This window comes from Littorina saxatilis, linkage group LG4, assembly GCF_037325665.1.
Source record: "Littorina saxatilis isolate snail1 linkage group LG4, US_GU_Lsax_2.0, whole genome shotgun sequence".
NCBI lineage: Eukaryota > Metazoa > Mollusca > Gastropoda > Littorinimorpha > Littorinidae > Littorina > Littorina saxatilis.
This window is the reverse complement of record NC_090248.1, coordinates 68,840,790-68,859,804: the sequence shown is the minus strand read 5'-3', so window position 1 is coordinate 68,859,804 and position 19,015 is coordinate 68,840,790. Positions and strand designations below refer to the sequence as shown.

The window sequence follows — 19,015 nt, the reverse complement described above, 5'->3', positions numbered from 1 at the left end:
TTCGGGTGGCGGCTTTCCAGGCGACGTTACATACCCCTTCTCTGCTCCGTTTGGGGCAGGGTGGGTATCGGTGGCTCACTCTTTCCCGCCCACCGGGCAGGATCGGGTGGGGGCTGGAGTAGCGTTCCACCCTTTCCCTCCCTCTGGGTTGGACGGGGTGGGCGCTGTTGGACTGTCTTCACAGTCTGTACCTCTATTGTCCTGGCCCGACAATCGTTCGCCTCCCCTATCGGGGTGGGCGGGCGGTGGGCTATAGGACTACAGCAGGTGGACGGAGGGGGGTCGGCCGTTGCTCGGTTCGTCTCTCTCCGTCGCTCTTACTGCTGTGACGAGCCACCCCCCTCCCCATCTGGGGCATGGGGTGGCTCAGGCCTTTCTACACAGCGGGGGTGCTATGTACGGCTTTCCAGGCTACGTTACATACTCCTTCTCTGCTCCTTTTGGGACAGGTGGCTGTGTTAGCTGCCCGCGTTTGTCGCGGGTCCACCCTTTCCCTCCCTCTGGGTTGGACGGGGTGGGCGCTGTTAGACTGTCTTCACAGTCTGTGCCTCTATGGTCCTGGCCTGACAATTCGTTCTTCTCCTCTATCAAGGCCTTTCTACACAGCGGGGGTGCTATGTACGGCTTTCCAGGCTACGTTACATACTCCTTCTCTGCTCCATTGGGGACAGGTGCTGTGTTAGCTGCCCGCGCTCGTCGCGGGTAGCGGTCGCGGAACAATGAGCTTGACTCTCTTTTGTTCTCGGCAGGGTGTCTCGCACAGTGGTCAGGGAACAATGAGCGTTGCTCCGTTTTGTTCTCTGCACGGGCTGTGCCGGCTGACTACCTGGGACAGGCGGAGACAGAATATACTCTTTCTCTCCAGTCTCCCATTCTTTGGGTTCACAATGGTCTGCGGGGACTCGGCTATAGTATCACCTGGCCAGTGGTCATTGTCCTTAGCCAGCATAGGTCACCCCCCCCCCCCCTCCTGGGGGTGGGTGAGTGATAGGGCTACTTGACTTTGGCAGGTGGACGAGCGAGGATCGGCCGTTGACGGCCGTTTCTCTGTTTCAGCCCTTTCCCCCTCTAGGGGTTGCGGCTGTGCTGGACCACCCCCCTCCCCACTTGGGGTGAGTTGTGGTTCAAACCAGGTAGTCTGGTTCTTAGCACTGGGATGCTTCTCTCGCACAGCGGGTGGGGTAAGACGCGCCGGGCCCGGCTTTGTCTTGTTTCTCCACTCTCTCTCCTTCTCGGCAGAGATCTGTGCCAGTTACCAACCCCTCTTCCCCCCACCTCTTGTTCAGGTGGGCGGTGTTGGGTTGGCAGTCAGAGACTGATCACGCTTTTCATCCACACTCTTGGCGGTGTTATCGGCAGGAGTATTTAGTGCGCGACCTCCCCGGTCTCCCCTCCTTTTGTGTTTTACACAACTGGTGGTTAGGTTCGGACTCCTTGTTGGAGGAGGGGGAGTGTATAGGGTTGCCTACTGGTTGTAGGCTTCCCATACATAGAGCGGCTGCCGTTGCAGTTTACTTTGTCCCGGATAGGTTGGGGGTGTCTCTCTTCCTTCCTCTTCCGGGATGGCTTTGGGTTTTCACAGGCTTTCTCGCAATTTGTTTCATTTGCTGAGTCTCCGGTGATTGCCTACCTCATGCCACACTTTTGGCTTGTTCCGCACCTTAGGATAGTGGTCTTCAGCCTACACCTTTCCCGCTGCTTTATACGCAGGGGACTGCTGGCTTCGGGGTTTCAGGCTGCTTCGTCCTCACTTTTAGTGCGGAAGAAGATAGCAGGGAATTTTCAGGCTCAGGGTCTGATCTGCACTTTTTATTGCCAGGCGCTAGTTTCTGGCTTCGTTTACAGACCACAGGGAACATGGAGTTTTCTTGATGTTACTCCTCCCTCTCCTCTCTGGAGGAGCTAGGATGGCATGGTTTGGAGTTTTCTGCTTTGGCTGAGACTCTCTTCTGTGCTTTCTTATAGGCAATCTTTTCCTCCCTGAACGCTCTTTTGGGTTAGGGAGGATGCCTTGGATAAGGCTTTAGCCAGGCTGCTGGCGGCTTGGGCTAGGGTAGTCACTGAGCGGAGAAGTTTCTCGGTGACGTTTTAGGCCCACACTGTTTTTGCTTGGTGTGTTCTCCTTCCTTTACAAGGGGTTTGATTTCATGCTGGTTGGAGGAAGCAAGGGTCAGGCTTTTTCGGGGGTTGTTAAGACCTACTCAATAGCTGGAATCTTTCCCTTCCTTCGTGGACCTCTGGCAGCGCATTTATGCGCTCCCGGTTACAAAGGGGTGTTTTGGTTCAGTGTCGCCTCCCTCTCTGCGGGAGGTGGGTCGGCATGGGCTAGAGCTTTCAGCTTTGGCTGAGATTTTCCTCGGTGCTCTCACATGAGCTTTCCTTCTGCGTTTCTGCACACAGGAAAGGGCTCGGTTTCTGGGGGTGTTGGTCTCTGGACTATCTCGGGGGCTGGTTGAGCTTTTTCAAGGTCAATCAGCTTGTCAGCTGCACTTCCTTTTGGTGTTGAACCAGGCTTTTTGCGTGGTGCTCGCAGTAACCAGGCAAAATTCCGAGCTGTCCTTATCCCAGGTTTTTTACCTGGGCATGCTGTTCGACTTTGTCTCTTGGAAGGTTTATTCTTCACACAAGAGAGAATAGGGAGGCTTTTGGCGCTTTTCACTGCCAGACTGGCACGAGAGCAGGCCTCTGCGGGGTCTTTAGACCCGATCTTCGGTCGGACGGTATCGATAGCTATGCTGGCCCTCTAGTCTTTCCTCAAGTTTTTTGGGGGGTTCGGCCTCACAGGTCTGGGACATGAGGGTCCGCCTCCAGAGTGGGTTCCTCCACGCGGGAAGGTGGCTGGAATCCTTTTGGATCGCTCAGGGGACTTTTTTCCCTAGCTTTGTTTCCCCCTGGACTTAGACCGCTTTTTGGATGCGTTTTCGTCTAGATGGGGCCTGCAATGGTGATAGCAGTCTTGAGGCTGTGATGTAGACGTGAATCCTTGGGCTTCTCTTTTGCCTGAGGTTAGGAGCAGTAGCTCTTAGTCTACTAGCCTTTCCGTTTTGGCTATTTACAGGCATGTCCTGTTGCATTCGGGCGATTCGTCTGTTGCTTCTTATGTGAACTAGCTGGGGTGAGCAAGTTCTCACTCCCTGTCAGACAGAGTATAAGGGATTCTGATTGGGTTTTCACACTAAATCATTTTCTCAGGGGAATTTCTCCCCGGCCAGCTCTGCGATCGGGCCGACTCGCTCAGCAGGTCCTCTCAGGGCTTGCTCAGGGGTTGGCCCATCTGATTACGGGTCTGGAGGCGTGCTGTTTGTGTTTAGATCATGGGTTCTTACTCTGTTTGGGCACGAAGCATATATTTCCTCCACTTTATCTGTGTATGCTCCTTGTTTGGCCTCTTTGGCCAATTGGGTATTTAGAGCGGGGGTGCAACTCCTTAGCGCCCCTCTCTCAAGCCAGGTGGTTTTTCACCTCTGTTTCAGTTTTTGGCTTTGGGCAGCTGGGCCTCTTCTTTGAGGTTCCGGCGTCTCGGCTATCTCAGCTGTTTTGAAACAAATAGGCCTCTCTTCTGTGGCTCATGGCCCTCTTGTGGGCATGATCAAGGACCTTGTTTTATGAGGTTTAGAGGCTCCCCCTTGGTTAGCGCGTGGGACTTTGTTCTACTTACTCTGGGCCTCAGCCCTATAGGGCAGTGAGGCGCATGCGTTTTTGGGGTTTGCCAGAGGATGTAGCCTTAGGGCTTTTGGTGCCGTTTGTTCACGGTTTTTGGCCAGGTTTTGGGGTTTCAGAAACTTGGTCAATATCCTCTGGTGTTTGATTCCCTCCTCTTGGGAGGATTTTCGCTCCGGGAGATTCGGATTTTCTAACTGTCTGGTTAGACTTTTTTTAATCCCTTTTTTGACGTTACTGTCTTTTGGAACCACGAGCTTTAGCTCAGGTTCTTATGTCTTTACAATGGAGCGAAAGAGACATCTTTTATTTGTCTCTCTCTAGGGGCTCTGCTACATTTATTGCCGTGTTGCGTTCTGGTCGCCTAGGCGAAGCTTTGCAAACGGCTTACTGGAGGTCAGATGATGTGTTCATCGGTTTCTATCTTTGGGATTTCTCCTGCACGCGGCTAGACGGCTCCAGTTTATTGCTGGTTTTAGTGGCTGCAGGGCAGGTTCTTACAAGGACATAAGTAGGTTCCCTCCACCTTTAGGAGGAATCTGCATTCATAAGAATTGGAGTAAGAATATGTGATTAAATCGAAAATTTTTAATTAAATTTTGATTTAATATAATATACTTACCCAATTCTTATAGTTAATACCCTCCCATCCGTCCCCGCTGGATTATGTCCTTGGGGGTTTGTTTGACTAATAGTCTCGAATGATTATTACGGATGCTGGCGCTCACGTGGTGCGCAGGGTGTTATGGGTAACCGAGCAGGGTCAGGCCATAGCAACCGCTATGGCGTCGCTTTTAGCTTGGTTACCACCCTACTAAGGGCAGGTAATTTGAGAGGTTTTTCGACATCTAGCATGTGGGACTAAAGTCAATGCATTCATAAGAATTGGGTAAGTATATTATTTTAAATCAAAATTTAATTAAAAATTTTCGATTTAGTGCCTACCTACCCTGTGCCATCTCTTGTCTGTGTCACATTTAGTGCCTACCTACCCTGTGCCATCTCTTCTCTGTGTCACATTTAGTGCCTACCTACCCTGTGCCATCTCTTCTCTGTGGTCACATTTAGTGCCTACCTACCCTGTGCCATCTCTTGTCTGTGTCACATTTAGTGCCTACCTACCCTGTGCCATCTCTTGTCTGTGGTCACATTTAGTGCCTACCTACCATGTGCCATCTCTTGTCTGTGTCACATTTAGTGCCTTCCTGCCCTGTGCCATCTCTTGTCTGTGTCACATTTAGTGCCTACCTACCCTGTGCCATCTCTTCTCTGTGTCACATTTAGTGCCTACCTACCCTGTGCCATCTCTTCTCTGTGGTCACATTTAGTGCCTACCTACCCTGTGCCATCTCTTGTCTGTGTCACATTTAGTGCCTACCTACCCTGTGCCATCTCTTCTTTGTGGTCACATTTAGTGCCTACCTACCCTGTGCCATCTCTTCTCTGTGGTCACATTTAGTGCCTACCTACCCTGTGCCATCTCTTGTCTGTGTCACATTTAGTGCCTACCTGCCCTGTGCCATCTCTTGTCTGTGGTCACATTTAGTGCCTACCTACCCTGTGCCATCTCTTGTCTGTGGTCACATTTAGTGCCTACCTACCCTGTGCCATCTCTTGTCTGTGTCACATTTAGTGCCTACCTACCCTGTGCCATCTCTTCTCTGTGGTCACATTTAGTGCCTACCTACCCTGTGCCATCTCTTGTCTGTGTCACATTTAGTGCCTACCTGCCCTGTGCCATCTCTTGTCTGTGTCACATTTAGTGCCTACCTACCCTGTGCCATCTCTTCTCTGTGGTCACATTTAGTGCCTACCTACCCTGTGCCATCTCTTGTCTGTGTCACATTTAGTGCCTACCTGCCCTGTGCCATCTCTTGTCTGAGTCACATTTAGTGCCTACCTACCCTGTGCCAACTCTTCTCTGTGGTCACATTTAGTGCCTACCTACCCTGTGCCATCTCTTGTCTGTGTCACATTTAGTGCCTACCTACCCTGTGCCATCTCTTGTCTGTGTCACATTTAGTGCCTACCTACCCTGTGCCATCTCTTGTCTGTGTCACATTTAGTGCCTACCTACCCTGTGCCATCTCTTCTCTGTGGTCACATTTAGTGCCTACCTGCCCTGTACCATCTCTTGTCTGTGTCACATTTAGTGCCTACCTACCCTGTGCCATCTCTTGTCTGTGTCACATTTAGTGCCTACCTACCCTGTGCCATCTCTTGTCTGTGATCACATTTAGTGCCTACCTGCCCTGTGCCATCTCTTCTCTGTGTCACATTTAGTGCCTACCTACCCTGTGCCATCTCTTCTCTGTGGTCACATTTAGTGCCTACCTGCCCTGTGCCATCTCTTGTCTGTGTCAAGACATCCCTATGTGCACACAGGGGCATGATATAGATCCCAAGTTCACAGGGGCATGATATAGATCCCAACTTCACAGGGGCATGATATAGATCCCAACTTCACAGGGGCATGATATAGATCCCAAGTTCACAGGGGCATGATATAGATCCCAACTTCACAGGGGCATGATATAGATCCCAAGTTCACAGGGGCATGATATAGATCCCAACTTCACAGGGGCATGATATAGATCCCAACTTCACAGGGGCATGATATAGATCCCAAGTTCACAGGGGCATGATATAGATCCCAACTTCACAGGGGCATGATATAGATCCCAACTTCACAGGGGCATGATATAGATCCCAACTTCACAGGGGCATGATATAGATCCCAACTTCACAGGGGCATGATATAGATCCCAACTTCACAGGGGCATGATATAGATCCCAACTTCACAGGGGCATGATATAGATCCCAAGTTCACAGCCAAAGTCTCACAGCTTGAAAACATGGACACATGCATGCAGGGGGACAAAATGGAAGTCACATACTGTATGGCAGCTCACTTTCCCCAAGGATATAGCTACCCAAATTTCCATTAGGGTAACCTCACAGGACTATAATATGATACCTTGCCTTACCTTACAAAACAGCTTGATGTCTCCACTTGAAGCAAGATACAGGATTTTGGTTTGTGTGCATTTGTTTGTGTGCAAGGCTGTTCTGGAAACTTGTTGAGCATTCTTGTGTCCTTTGCCAGGATAGTTGTGTTTCTGTGAGTTCAAAAGGATCTGAAAACTTGCATGTTCACATGTAATTGAACTGAATAGTGCCCTGGCTTTTCCACCTCGTTTTACAGTTGCATGCATTTATTTCAGAATAGGGTCGGGTTTAAAAAATAAAAAAAATTAGGTTCAGTTGTAAGAAAATGTAGCTGTGTGTTGTCAGGGATGTGAACCTTGATCCACACATCATGATGATCGAGCACTTCAACAAGGATGAGAGTGGCGCCTGCATGATCAAGGGCTGCTACTTCTACCGACCTAACGAGACCTACCACCTGGCCACACGCAAGTTCCTGGAAAAGGTACATTTTCACCCGTTGATTTTTTTTCTCCCAGATTCAGGTTCTATATGTGTTCTGAGCTCTCATTGGTGAATGCCAAGCAATTAGAGACTGTCTTGTATGTTGATTTGGTGAATATCAGATGATGAGGTTGCCTTTTCTACCGTTGATTCTGTCTTTGAGTCATATTCTAAATTATGGTCCTGTTCGCTCACTGGTGAGAGTAAAGCAATTACAGACTGTCTTTTTTTCTTTCTTATTTTTCTTTTTTATTACTTTACTCTGTGATGCTGGGAAATCCGGGTCGCTTTCAACGAGCAGAAAGCTAGCAGCAACAAGAGTCACGCTAACTAGGTGTGTGCATGTTGAGTGGAATGAGCCACCTGCACTTGTTGCACAATGAACCAGGTCTTTTACGCGCCACAGTGCTGACACAAGGTTGGGACATGGATTTCTGAATCTGCACATAACATTGAGCCTTCTGGTGTGTGTTGAATATGAGGTTTTTGTGCCTTCATAATTTTCAGTTAGCTGAAGCAAACAGCCATTTTATATGTGTATGACCCACACAGTACTTGCCAGCACTGCATTAAACCCAACAGCAGCACTAGCCAGCACTCATTCCACATGAGTGAAATGGGTTTAAATGCTATTTTGTCCAGAGTGTTTTCCTTGGTTTTTTGTGTGGAAATCAGCTTTCTTCCAAGATATAAGGGCTCACAAATGGAGATATAAAGTTGTGCAATCTTGAAATAAAATAAGATGAAAAAATATAAGTAGACTAAACTAAGTAATGAATTCATTTGCTCGGCTTCCTGGCGAGTGGGCAAAAACTGATTCTATCAAGAAAAGTTTTGTGTGAATATTTGTTTGTCTGTTCACTTAAAAGACTGTTGGGTCAAAATATCTGTGAATGTATCGTTTTGTCAATAACAAACGTTCCAACAACCTACCTTTCTTGTTTTTTTATTCTTTAACTAAGTTATGGTTTTGGTTTTGGTTTTGCAGGAGGTGTTCAAGACGGAGCAGTCCCATGAGATGAACATGTCCCAGATCATGGGGCGCTGCTGTGTCATGTTCGTCAAGGACTACTTCAAGAAGAGGCCCGAGGTAATAGCCTTCAAAGCCAACGTCACAAGTGTTGAGAAACGCCGTTGGAGAGATGATTTGACATTTCATTGAATAAACACGAAGGTTCATTTCAAAAGGGGTTGGCTGGGGTGAAGAGTATGTGTATGTTGTATGAGTTTGCATGGTGTGTGTTTGTGCGTACGTGTATGTCTGTGTGGTAACAGATGAGGCCTTGGGTAACATTGATTAAGGATCAGTCAGAAATGTTGAAAAAAATTGAAGCCGTCAGATAGCTACCGTTGTTTGAAAGAAACTTGTATCACCTGTAGTAAATTGTCTACCTCATGTTTACAGGGCATTCCAGACAAAGATGTGTACGTGTGTGAGTCCAGGTACAGCATCCGCAACAGGTGTTTCAAGACCATCAAGGTATAGACATTTGGTTTTTTTAGAAAAAGAACGATTTATTGATCAATGTTTGTGGAATAATGCAGGTATTGTTTTTAAAAAGAATGTTTTGTGTTTTGAAAATTGGATTAAAGCTGAGGTGAATGTTGTACGTGATATATGGATAGGCGGTAATATTGTCCCGTATGAACAGATTTGTACCACTGTTGGTTATAGCGCCACACGGCTTTTTGAGTATAATGCTTTGCACACGGCCCTCCGCGCGCGTGCACTGCGAGAGGACACAGCCAACGGAAACGCGAGCGACGAATCTGGGCCCTGTCTACAAGACCTGTTAAAAAAACCTTTCCCCAAACAGTTCCGCGCTATTTTAACAAATGCAAAAGCAAGCGTACCCTGCTCTGTAAAATTCTGGTTACATAAATATAATATTTCCATTGACGAGAAATATTGGCTCTTGGCAATTAAATGTACAAGCGAGGAAAGAATAAAGTTGCTTCAATGGAAAATATTACATAATATTTACCCCACAAACATTTTACTCCACAAGATGAAGTTGAAAGAAAATAATTTGTGTAGTCTTTGTAACGAAATAGATTATATTGAACACTTTTTTTGGAAATGTCGAAAAATGAGGTTATTTTGGGAACAAGTTATTAGATGTATTTTTGTTAATACGAAAGAAAATGTTATATTAACAGAACATGATGTATTGTTTGGTTATTTACCAGGAATGCATACCCCAACAAACAAAATTATAAATCATATTTTGTTGATAGCAAAAATGTGTATCAGCAAGTTTAGATATGGTAGGCCTATTGATTTAAATATGCCTACCATATCTAACAACCTGTTATACTGTGTAGTTAGTCTCACAACCTGTTATACTGTGTAGTTAGTCTCACAACCTGTTATACTGTGTAGTTAGTCTCACAACCTGTTGTACTGTGTAGTTAGTCTCACAACCTGTTATAGTGTGTAGTTAGTCTCACAACCTGTTATACTGTGTAGTTAGTCTCACAACCTGTTATACTGTGTAGTTAGTCTCACAACCTGTTATACTGTGTAGTTAGTCTCACAACCTGTTATACTGTGTAGTTAGTCTCACAACCTGTTATACTGTGTAGTTAGTCTCACAACCTGTTATACTGTGTAGTTAGTCTCACAACCTGTTATACTGTGTAGTTAGTCTCACAACCTGTTATACTGTGTAGTTAGTCTCACAACCTGTCATACTGTGTAAAGGATGTGAGTCTTCACGTCAGTCGCTTGTTTGTCATGATATATCAAAAGGATGTGAACGGAAATGTTATCATCATAGCGGACTTCATGCCTGCCGTGTGCGTTGCAACCCCCTTTAACACACTCCCCTCATCCCCTTTAACACACTCCCCTCATCCCCTTTAACACACTCCCCTCATCCCCTTTAACACACTCCCCTCATCCCCTTTTAAAGACGCTGTTTTCTCACAGTTTCTTGATCATAACCTCCTTAAATTTACCCCATTTGAAGTAAGGCTCCCATTTTTCAAGGACTTGATTTTATAACATTTTTGGAGGTTTTACTTGGCCGAGTGGGTAGGTTAAGGGTGGAGGTTTGTCCGATCTCCCGGGTCAATTTATGTGCAGACTTGCTTGTGCCTTATCCCCCTTCGTGTGTACACGTAATCACAAGACCAAGTGCGCACGTTAAAGATCCTGTATGTCAGAGTTCGGTGGGTTATAGAAAATAGAAAATATCCAGCATGCTTCCCCTAGAAGCAGCCTACAGCAGGGTAAAAACAGTCATACACGTGAAAACCCACTCGTGCAAAAACATGAGGGAACGTGGGAGTTACAGCCCATGAAGGAAGAAGACGTTCCACTGAAACACAAACAAACACCATCCATCTTTTGTGTGTGTGGTCAGATCTGGACCAGCTCTCGCAGTGAGAACCTGACGTTGGTTCCGCGGGACGTGCGGCTGGTTCCCATACGGGTGGAGTCCGTCTTCGCCAACAAGGTGGAGGGTCAGGTCAAGGAACTGGACGACGGGGACAGCAGTCTGCTGGACAAGACCAGAGTGGTCAGTGCTTTGTGTGTTTGGTCTCTTGATGTGATTAAAGGTACCAGATGTAGCTCAGTCAGTAGCGCACGCGCTGGATTTGTATCCAGTTGGCCGCTGTCAGCGTGAGTTCGTCCCCACGTTCGGCGAGAGATTTATTTCTCAGAGTCAACTTTGTGTGCAGACTCTCCTCGGTGTCCGAACACCCCCGTGTGTACACGCAAGCACAAGACCGAGTGCGCACGAAAAAGATCCTGTAATCCATGTCAGAGTTCGGTGGGTTATAGAAACACGAAAATACCCAGCATGCTTCCTCCGAAAGCAGCGTATGGCTGCCTAAATGGCGGGGTAAAAACGGTCATACACGTAAAAGCCGTGGGAGTTTCGGCCCATGAACGAACAAACGAACTGCCAGTGTTCATAGATCTCTTGATGTGATTAAAGGTACCAGTTACTGTTAGTCAGGCATGGGAATTGTCCGCCGAAAGGCAAATTTCCGCCGAATTGGTTTTTTGTTCCGCCAAAAAAGCAGAAGTTTCTGCCAAAAAAAAATGGGGGAGGCAAAAATGGTTCTAAAAACTGAATTAAATGGCAAACTTGGAACTAAGATGACACCAAATTGCACCATTTGGGTTTTTTGGAGAGAACAAAATTCCAGGGGGGCATGCCCCCGGATCCCCCTAGTAAAGCTAGGTGCTTCGCGCCGTCGACTTTGTTATTACTTACAAATTTTCAGCCTTTTTTACAATTTTTAATTCCCATGCCTGGTTAGTGTTCATTAATCTCTTGATGTGATTAAAGGTACCAGATACTGCTAGTGTTCATGGATCTCTTGATGTGATTAAAGGTAGATACTGCTAGTGTTCATTGATCTCTTGATGTGATTAAAGGTACAAGATACTGTTAGTGTTCATTGATCTCTTGATGTGATTAAAGGTACCAGATACTGCTAGTGTTAATTGATCTCTTGATGTGATTAAAAGTACCAGATACTGCTAGTGTTCATTGATCTCTTGATGTGATTAAAGGTACCAGATACTGCTAGTGTTAATTGATCTCTTGATGTGATTAAAAGTACCAGATACTGCTAGTGTTCATTGATCTCTTGATGTGATTAAAGGTACCAGATACTGCTAGTGTTAATTGATCTCTTGATGTGATTAAAAGTTACCTGTCTCAGACTCCTGTGATAACTTTCAGCCAATACCAGAGCTGTCGTTTCATCACAAATACTGCAGTGTGTGGCTAAAGCCTGTCCTTCACTGGGCCAAGTCGACTACGCAAAGCATACTTCGCGAAGCTGGTCGCACGGAGCTTTAGCACAGAGTTTTCGGTAAAAGACTTGGCGAAGCTGCTCGCACGGAGCTTTAGCACAGAGTTTTCGGTAAAAAACTTGGCGAAGCTGGTCGCACGGAGCTTTAGCACAGAGTTTTCGGTAAAAGACTTGGCGAAGCTGGTCGCACGGAGCTTTAGCACTGAGTTTTCGGTAAAAGACTTGGCGAAGCTGGTCGCACGGAGCTTCAGCACAGAGTTTTCGGTAAAAGACTTGGCGAAGCTGGTCGCACGGAGCTTTAGCACTGAGTTTTCGGTAAAAGACTTGGCGAAGCTGGTCGCACAGAGCTTTAGCACTGAGTTTTCGGTAAAAGACTTGGCGAAGCTGGTCGCACGGAGCTTTAGCACTGAGTTTTCGGTAAAAGACTTGGCGAAGTCGACTTGGGGCTGAATTAAGGACCGGCTTTAATGATACATGAGTTTTGTTGCAGAACGTGCTGTCAGAGGGAGCCACAGAGGACGGCAATACATACTACGATCAGTACATCCACTCCGCCGGCTGTCTCAAGCTGGGTCAGTACATCTGAAATATTTTCATCAATTAAAATCTGTTCACTGAGAGTCAGGAATTCCTTTCACAAGAGAACTGTTTGTCAAACATCATTAGCTTCATTACTTTGTAGGTTAGAAACTGATGTGATTTTTTCAGTGAAAGATAGAGAGAGGGGAAAAAAAATGTATTTTTTGTTCTGGTAAAGAAATAAGGATGGAAGAAGATATGATTTAGATGTCAAAGAATCAGTTTCTTGTTTGAAGATCCATGTTGTTACTAATCAAGCCATCTAAACATCTAAACCTCTGTGCATTATTCTGTTCCCCCCAGGCGACTGTGTGTATGTGAGATCAGACAGGGACTACCCACTGATTGCCAGGATCGACAGATTGTGGACCACTCCAGAGTAAGTACAACATTCATTCTTCCCTGTGTGTTGCATGTAATGTAGGAGCAGACATGAGATTTTTCCACCAGTTTGCATTTTTAAAGCTCCGGAGAGCATCCTGGTGATCCCCAGATTACACGATTTTGCTTTCACACTTTTCTACACAATTTTATCTTACGCCTGAGAAAAAAATGTGCGCTGCATTTTTTCGTAAATGATTAGCTCCTAACAACACCAAGAAATAAGAATTTGTACTCGTCAGGAAACAGAGCGAATGAATCATGAATGAATGAAAAATGTTTCGGCTTCCTGACGAGTGGACGTAAACTGATAGAACTATCAAGATAAATTTTGTGTGAATATTTGTTTGTCTGTTCACTTAAAAGACCGTTGGGTCGAAATATCTGTGAATGTATTGTTTTGTCAATAACAAACGTTCCAACAACCTACCTTTCTTGTTTTTTGATTCTGAATTTTGGAACGTTGGCAGTCTCTTTGTTTTTGGATGTGTTCTTTTGTTTTAGTCACTAATGGGGTGTTGTGCATTACAGAGGGGACGCCAACTTCCATGGCAGCTGGTTTGTGCGACCGACGGAGATAGAGCACGCCCCCACCCGCCTGTTCTACAAGCACGAGGTGTTCCTCAGCTCCATCGAGGACACCAACCCCCTGGGCAGCGTCATCGGCAAGTGCTGTGTGCTGCACATCAAGGACTACTGTTCCTGTGAGTATCAGCAATATCATACAGAGAAGGAAATGAAAACGGGCAATGTTGAGAAATAACTCTGTCCAGGTTGTATGGGGTGTGAAAGAGTTGCTTTTCTTTGTTTTCATAGAAACTCTGAGGCAAGCCTATAATGACATGTGTAGCCTGCCTCGCTGCTTCTTTAGAAAAGCAAGGGGAAAACAAGGGAAAGCAACTCTTCTACAAGCCATGAAAAGCAGACAGAGTTATTGACAGATGTTGTCTATTGTTGAGTCTGAGTGATTCTATTGGTATGAGCAGAAACTTGGGCGGAGCAAAAAAAAATGTCCATAAATGACTGACAGGTTTTATGTGTTGTGGAAGAGCTTGTTTCCCCTTGCTTTCCCCTCCCCTGTTTTCCCCTTGTTTCCCCTCCCCTTGTTTCCCCTCCCCTTGTTTTCCCTTCCCTTGTTCCCCTTCCCTTGTTTCCCCTCCCCTTGGTTTCCCTTCCCCTTGTTTCCCTTCCCTTGTTCCCTTTCCCTTGTTTCCCCTCCCCTTGTTTCCCCTTGTTTCCCCTCCCCTTGTTTCCCCTCCCCTTGTTTCCCCTCCCCTTGTTTCCCCCTTGCTTTTCATTCACATTGATCCATCTGTTGTGACATTGTAAACTTGCCTCAGTGTTTCCATGGAAACAAGGGAAAGCAACTATTCAACAACCCATACAAACTTGACAGAGTTATTTCTGAACATTGTCTATTGTCTAGGAAGTGGTTCATGCACCAGATAAACTCGAAGTGTAAGTGGGAACAATAAATAAGTTTGAGAATCGTCTCCAAGTTGGTATTTTACAAAAGACCGTTTGGAAATGTTTTTTTGTTATTTTTGGCTCACGTAAGTGTAGCCTATGCGATCGTAACTTTGTCTGTCTGTGCGTGCGTGCGTGCGTGCGTGCGTCTGTGCGTGTGTATGTCTGTGGTAGAAACTCTAACATTTGAAGACGTCACATTACATTGACGTCACATTATGACGTAAGAGGGTTAGACGTCACGCGAAGGAAGTACTGACAGTCTCGGTCATTATTATTTTGAGCGCGCCGAGACTAGTTGGCAGTCGTGTCCTTGTAAGTAGGCTACATGCAGACAGACAGATCTAGATCTAGTGTCTCGCTTTCTTGCACAGTTTCACCTATGCTCTTTCTGTGTGTGTGTGTGTGTGTGTGTGTGTGTGTGTGTGTGTGTGTGTGTGTGTGTGTGTGTGTGTGTGTGTGATTGAGTTTGTGATTGAGTTTGTGTTACTGTTTGTCGATTTCTTACGTGAGCCTTGATGGCTTCGCCTCTTGTTTATGATGCAGTAGATACTGCACAGCAAAAACAGATTCCGTAATACTCCAGTCTATTTTGAAAAATGTCACGGTTACTCTGAAAATACTCTTTTTGACTCACATGCGAAGCAAAAGTGAGTCTATGTACTCACCCGAGTCGTCCGTCCGTCCGGCCGGCCGGCCGGCCATCCGGCCGGCCGGAAAACTTTAACGTTGGATATTTCTTGGACACTATTCAGTCTATCAGTACCAAATTTGGCAAGATGGTGTATGATGACAAGGCCCCAAAAAACATACATAGCATCTTGACCTTGCTTCAAGGTCAAGGTCGCAGGGGCCATAAATGTTGTCTAAAAAACAGCTATTTTTCACATTTTTCACATTTTCTCTGAAGTTTTTGAGATTGAATACCTCACCTATTTATGATATATAGGGCAAAGTAAGCCCCATCTTTTGATACCAGTTTGGTTTACCTTGCTTCAAGGTCAAGGTCACAGGAGCTCTTCAAAGTTGGATTGTATACATATTTTGAAGTGACCTTGACCCTGAACTATGGAAGATAACTGTTTCAAACTTAAAAATTATGTGGGGCACATGTTATGCTTTCATCATGAGACACATTTGGTCACATATGATCAAGGTCAAGGTCACTTTGACCCTTATGAAATGTGACCAAAATAAGGTAGTGAACCACTAAAAGTGACCATATCTCATGGTAGAAAGAGCCAATAAGCACCATTGTACTTCCTATGTCTTGAATTAACAGCTTTGTGTTGCATGACCTTGGATGACCTTGACCTTGGTCACATGTATTTTGGTAGGAAAAATGTGTAAAATATTGTTTTTCTCAGTTTTATTGTAAAATTATTCTGAAAGAAAGATCAAGGTCTGTTCAGCATGTGAGTCGTGTGGGCTTTGCCCTTCTTGTTTTTTGCATGCTTTGAGCAGACCAGCACAACCTTACTTGGTCTTCGGGTTTCATTTAGCCAAACCTTACTAGTCTCAGTGATGACTGATCCCAGGTTTTGACAAATTGACTAAAACATTTCATATCGCTTCATGTGACTTTATTTTTATAGTCTTTTTGGCTGATGTGTTTGTACTTCAGCAAGGGTTGGCTTGATTGGAAAAGGTTGACAGCTGTATGTTGTTGTGTGTGTGTCCTGCAGCTCGACCAACAGAGATCCCAGAGTATGATGTGTACGTGTGTGAGTCCAAGTACCATGAAGTGGAGCGCTCCATCAAGAAACTGGGCAAGGGGCTCAGGGTATGTACTGCTCTTTTCTGCTCTGTTCAGCTTTTGTCTGAAAGCAATCTTTCACGAATGCAGTATGGTCTGAAACCCCTACGTTCACTCATGTTTTTGCGCGAGTGGGTTTTTACATGTATGACCGTTTTTACCCTGCCATTCAGGCAGCCATACGCCGCTTTCGGAGAAGAAATGTCTTTACACATGTTTGTAGCTTAAAGAGAATGTTATTTGAGGCTGTCGTTTGCCAGTTTAGCGGAAAAAAGGGCTTTATTGTTTTATGAGAGATTTGCTGTAGGTTTGTCAGCTTCACAGAAAATAGGAAATCAAAAGTGATGAGTACATTGCAGATTTATTATCACAGTATGTGCTATACATGACTGTGGTGATATCTGCAGCAAGAGTTAGAATGTATGTCAGTTTTTCTTATACATGTATGTCACGTTTCAATATATCACTTAAGGTGATTATGAACCGGTTAATTACTACTAATTAACTAACCACACCACGATCCACTCTCGCAGTCATACAATTAAATAGAGTCAACAAAAGTATAAGTTTCAGACGCCTGTTTATGTATAAACTCGCCACCTCCCTCGAGCCTTCACTCAAAATATGTTCCTTTTACGTTCTCAACACGTAAAAAACCCGTGGTCACTGACAAAATGCCAGTAGTATATAGAAAATTATAGTAACACGCTGAACCCGTGTAAATACAGTCAAAATGAGAATGTTCTGTTCAAAAAGCTCTAGTTCATGCAGGGGTCACACACCCCACGTTGTCACTACTCCAATGAAATCACAGATAAGAAAAAGACAACGGTGGTCAACGGGGTGCGTAAGACACGGTGCACTTAGCTTTCTTTCTGTATGCTGGTTAGCCGGTTCGCTGGTTAGCCGGTCTGCTGGTTAGCCGGTTCGCTGGTTAGCCGGTCTGCTGGTTAGCCGGTCTGCTGGTTAGCCGGTTAGCGTAGCTTCCTCAGGTCCCAGCTCCAACGTCTGCAGCTAGCAGTGTCCCGTCAAAGGCAGCCGTGCAGCGGTTACAGGAAACCGACAGAAACGAACGAACGAAGGCTGCAAACAGAAAGCATCGGTGCACTAAACATGTCAGCTACCCCTCACCCACCACCTTAAAACATGTCATCTTTAAATATCTCATCGAGCACGTGGGCCTGCACAAAACGGACTTTTTACAACAACAAAACAGTCATTTTCCGTCCTTCTCTCCCTATCTGCAAAAACCATATACAGATTAGTATTTTAGCGTCACAGAGAGTAAATTATGCGCTAACCTGGAAAGAACAACAGAGAGTATTTCATTCCACAAACACAGACTCATCAACAGCGTTAAATAATGATTTATTACCTCAAAAGCCTATGATTGTACTCTCATGGAAGCAAAAATCCGCTTCCTCCCTGGAACAGCCTCTGTTCGTCAACAGTGACCAAAAACGTCCAGAACCCCTTGTCGAATCCTTATGCGAAAGCCATCGCCGACGAAGGAAAGTTGACGACTTGTCCTCAGCAAAATACGTGGCAGAGAGAAGAAATAATTGGTGGAAGTTCCCTTAGAGTGCCGAATATAATACTCGGTGAAAAACCATCATACTCTAGAAACTGTGTATTAGATCCTTCCCCTTCTGCCGCTGGGTGTCAAGTGCCCCGTGCTTGTGTCTCTCTCAGACAACCTAGCCAAAAACACGTGACTGACCTTGTCACAAAAACCAGTCCAGCTATACACAATTCTGCCTCCCAAGCAGAAAAAAAGACACGAGAAACTCAATCCCTGAAAATCCCGTGTGCGCTGTCAGCGAAAAACCGTCAGCCCTATGACAGCAGAAACCTCCACTGTAAAACTCGTGCGCAGCAAACCCTCCGTGTTCATTGAGCACTGTCAGCAAACTCTGCTGTAGCCCAATATCACGTACAGGCGCTTTCTATCATGATCGACCCAGAACAGGCACTCCACTGAGTGACACTTTCTTGGTCTCTGTCACCCGATCGTGACACACCTCCCCTCTTCAAGACGAAACCTCGGTTTCGCTCACAGTCATGTTCTCCTCTCCAGCCCGAGAGAGAAAGTCAGCTCCAACATTGTTGGCGCCCGGAATAACGCATACCGTGAATTGGTACGGTTGGAGAATCAACGCCCAGCGCATAAGTCTGGCGTTTGCCAACCTTGCAACCTGAAGATATTGCAGAGGTTGATGGTCTGTTTCCAGACAGAAAGGTCGTCCGTACAGGTATGCTTCGAATTTCTGGATGCCCCAGACAATGGCGAGACACTCGCGCTCAACCGTTGCATACGCTGCCTCGGCCGAGGTCAGCTTACGGCTGGCGAAGCAAACAGGGTGCAAAAACCCCTCTGTCTCCTGAAGCAACACTGCCCCAAGTCCCTTCCCTGAAGCGTCTGTCCTCAGCACGAAGTCCTTGTTCAGGTCTGGTAGTCGGAGAATAGGCTGACTGGTGAGTCGCCTCTTCAGGGTGTTGAATGCGGAGCTACATTCCTCCGTCCACACTACAACGGTCGGTTGTAGTTTCTTGGTAAGGTTGGTCAGTGGTAGTGCGATTTCGGCAAAGTGCGGGATGAAGCGTCTGTAGAAGCTGGCTAGGCCCAGGAAAGACCTGACTTCTTTCTTCGTGCGCGGTGGCTCCGCCTCCCGAATCTTCTGGATCTTGTCGTCCTCTGGAACGAGCAATCCCTCGCCGACAACATGACCCAGGAAAGACAATTCCCGAAATCCCAAGTAGCACTTGGACGGTTTAGCTCCCAGATTTCCGTCCTTCAACCTTCCGAACACGTCGCGCAGGGCGTCGAGATGTTCAGTCCATGTCTCTGTCGCGATCAGCACATCGTCGATGAAACTGCTGATGTCCTCGCGCTTCAATGGTTCCAAAAGTTTCCTCATCATGCGAGTGAAGACGGCACCTGCATTCTGTAGACCAAAAGGCAT

At 46.1% G+C, this 19,015-nt stretch overlaps 1 protein-coding gene across 5 annotated transcripts in view; it reads left to right on the top strand.

Annotated features, from left to right (window-relative positions):
- Positions 1 to 19,015, top strand: part of LOC138965486 (protein polybromo-1-like) — a 101,747-nt gene that overhangs the window by 39,382 nt on the left and 43,350 nt on the right. For all 5 annotated transcript variants that reach the window (XM_070337659.1, XM_070337658.1, XM_070337661.1 and 2 more), the window contains 8 exons: positions 6,956 to 7,094; positions 8,082 to 8,183; positions 8,499 to 8,573; positions 10,462 to 10,617; positions 12,360 to 12,441; positions 12,752 to 12,827; positions 13,361 to 13,533; positions 15,982 to 16,079. In XM_070337659.1, the coding sequence (XP_070193760.1) occupies positions 6,956 to 7,094; positions 8,082 to 8,183; positions 8,499 to 8,573; positions 10,462 to 10,617; positions 12,360 to 12,441; positions 12,752 to 12,827; positions 13,361 to 13,533; positions 15,982 to 16,079 (901 nt within the window). The remainder of the gene's footprint in view (positions 1 to 6,955; positions 7,095 to 8,081; positions 8,184 to 8,498; positions 8,574 to 10,461; positions 10,618 to 12,359; positions 12,442 to 12,751; positions 12,828 to 13,360; positions 13,534 to 15,981; positions 16,080 to 19,015) is intronic.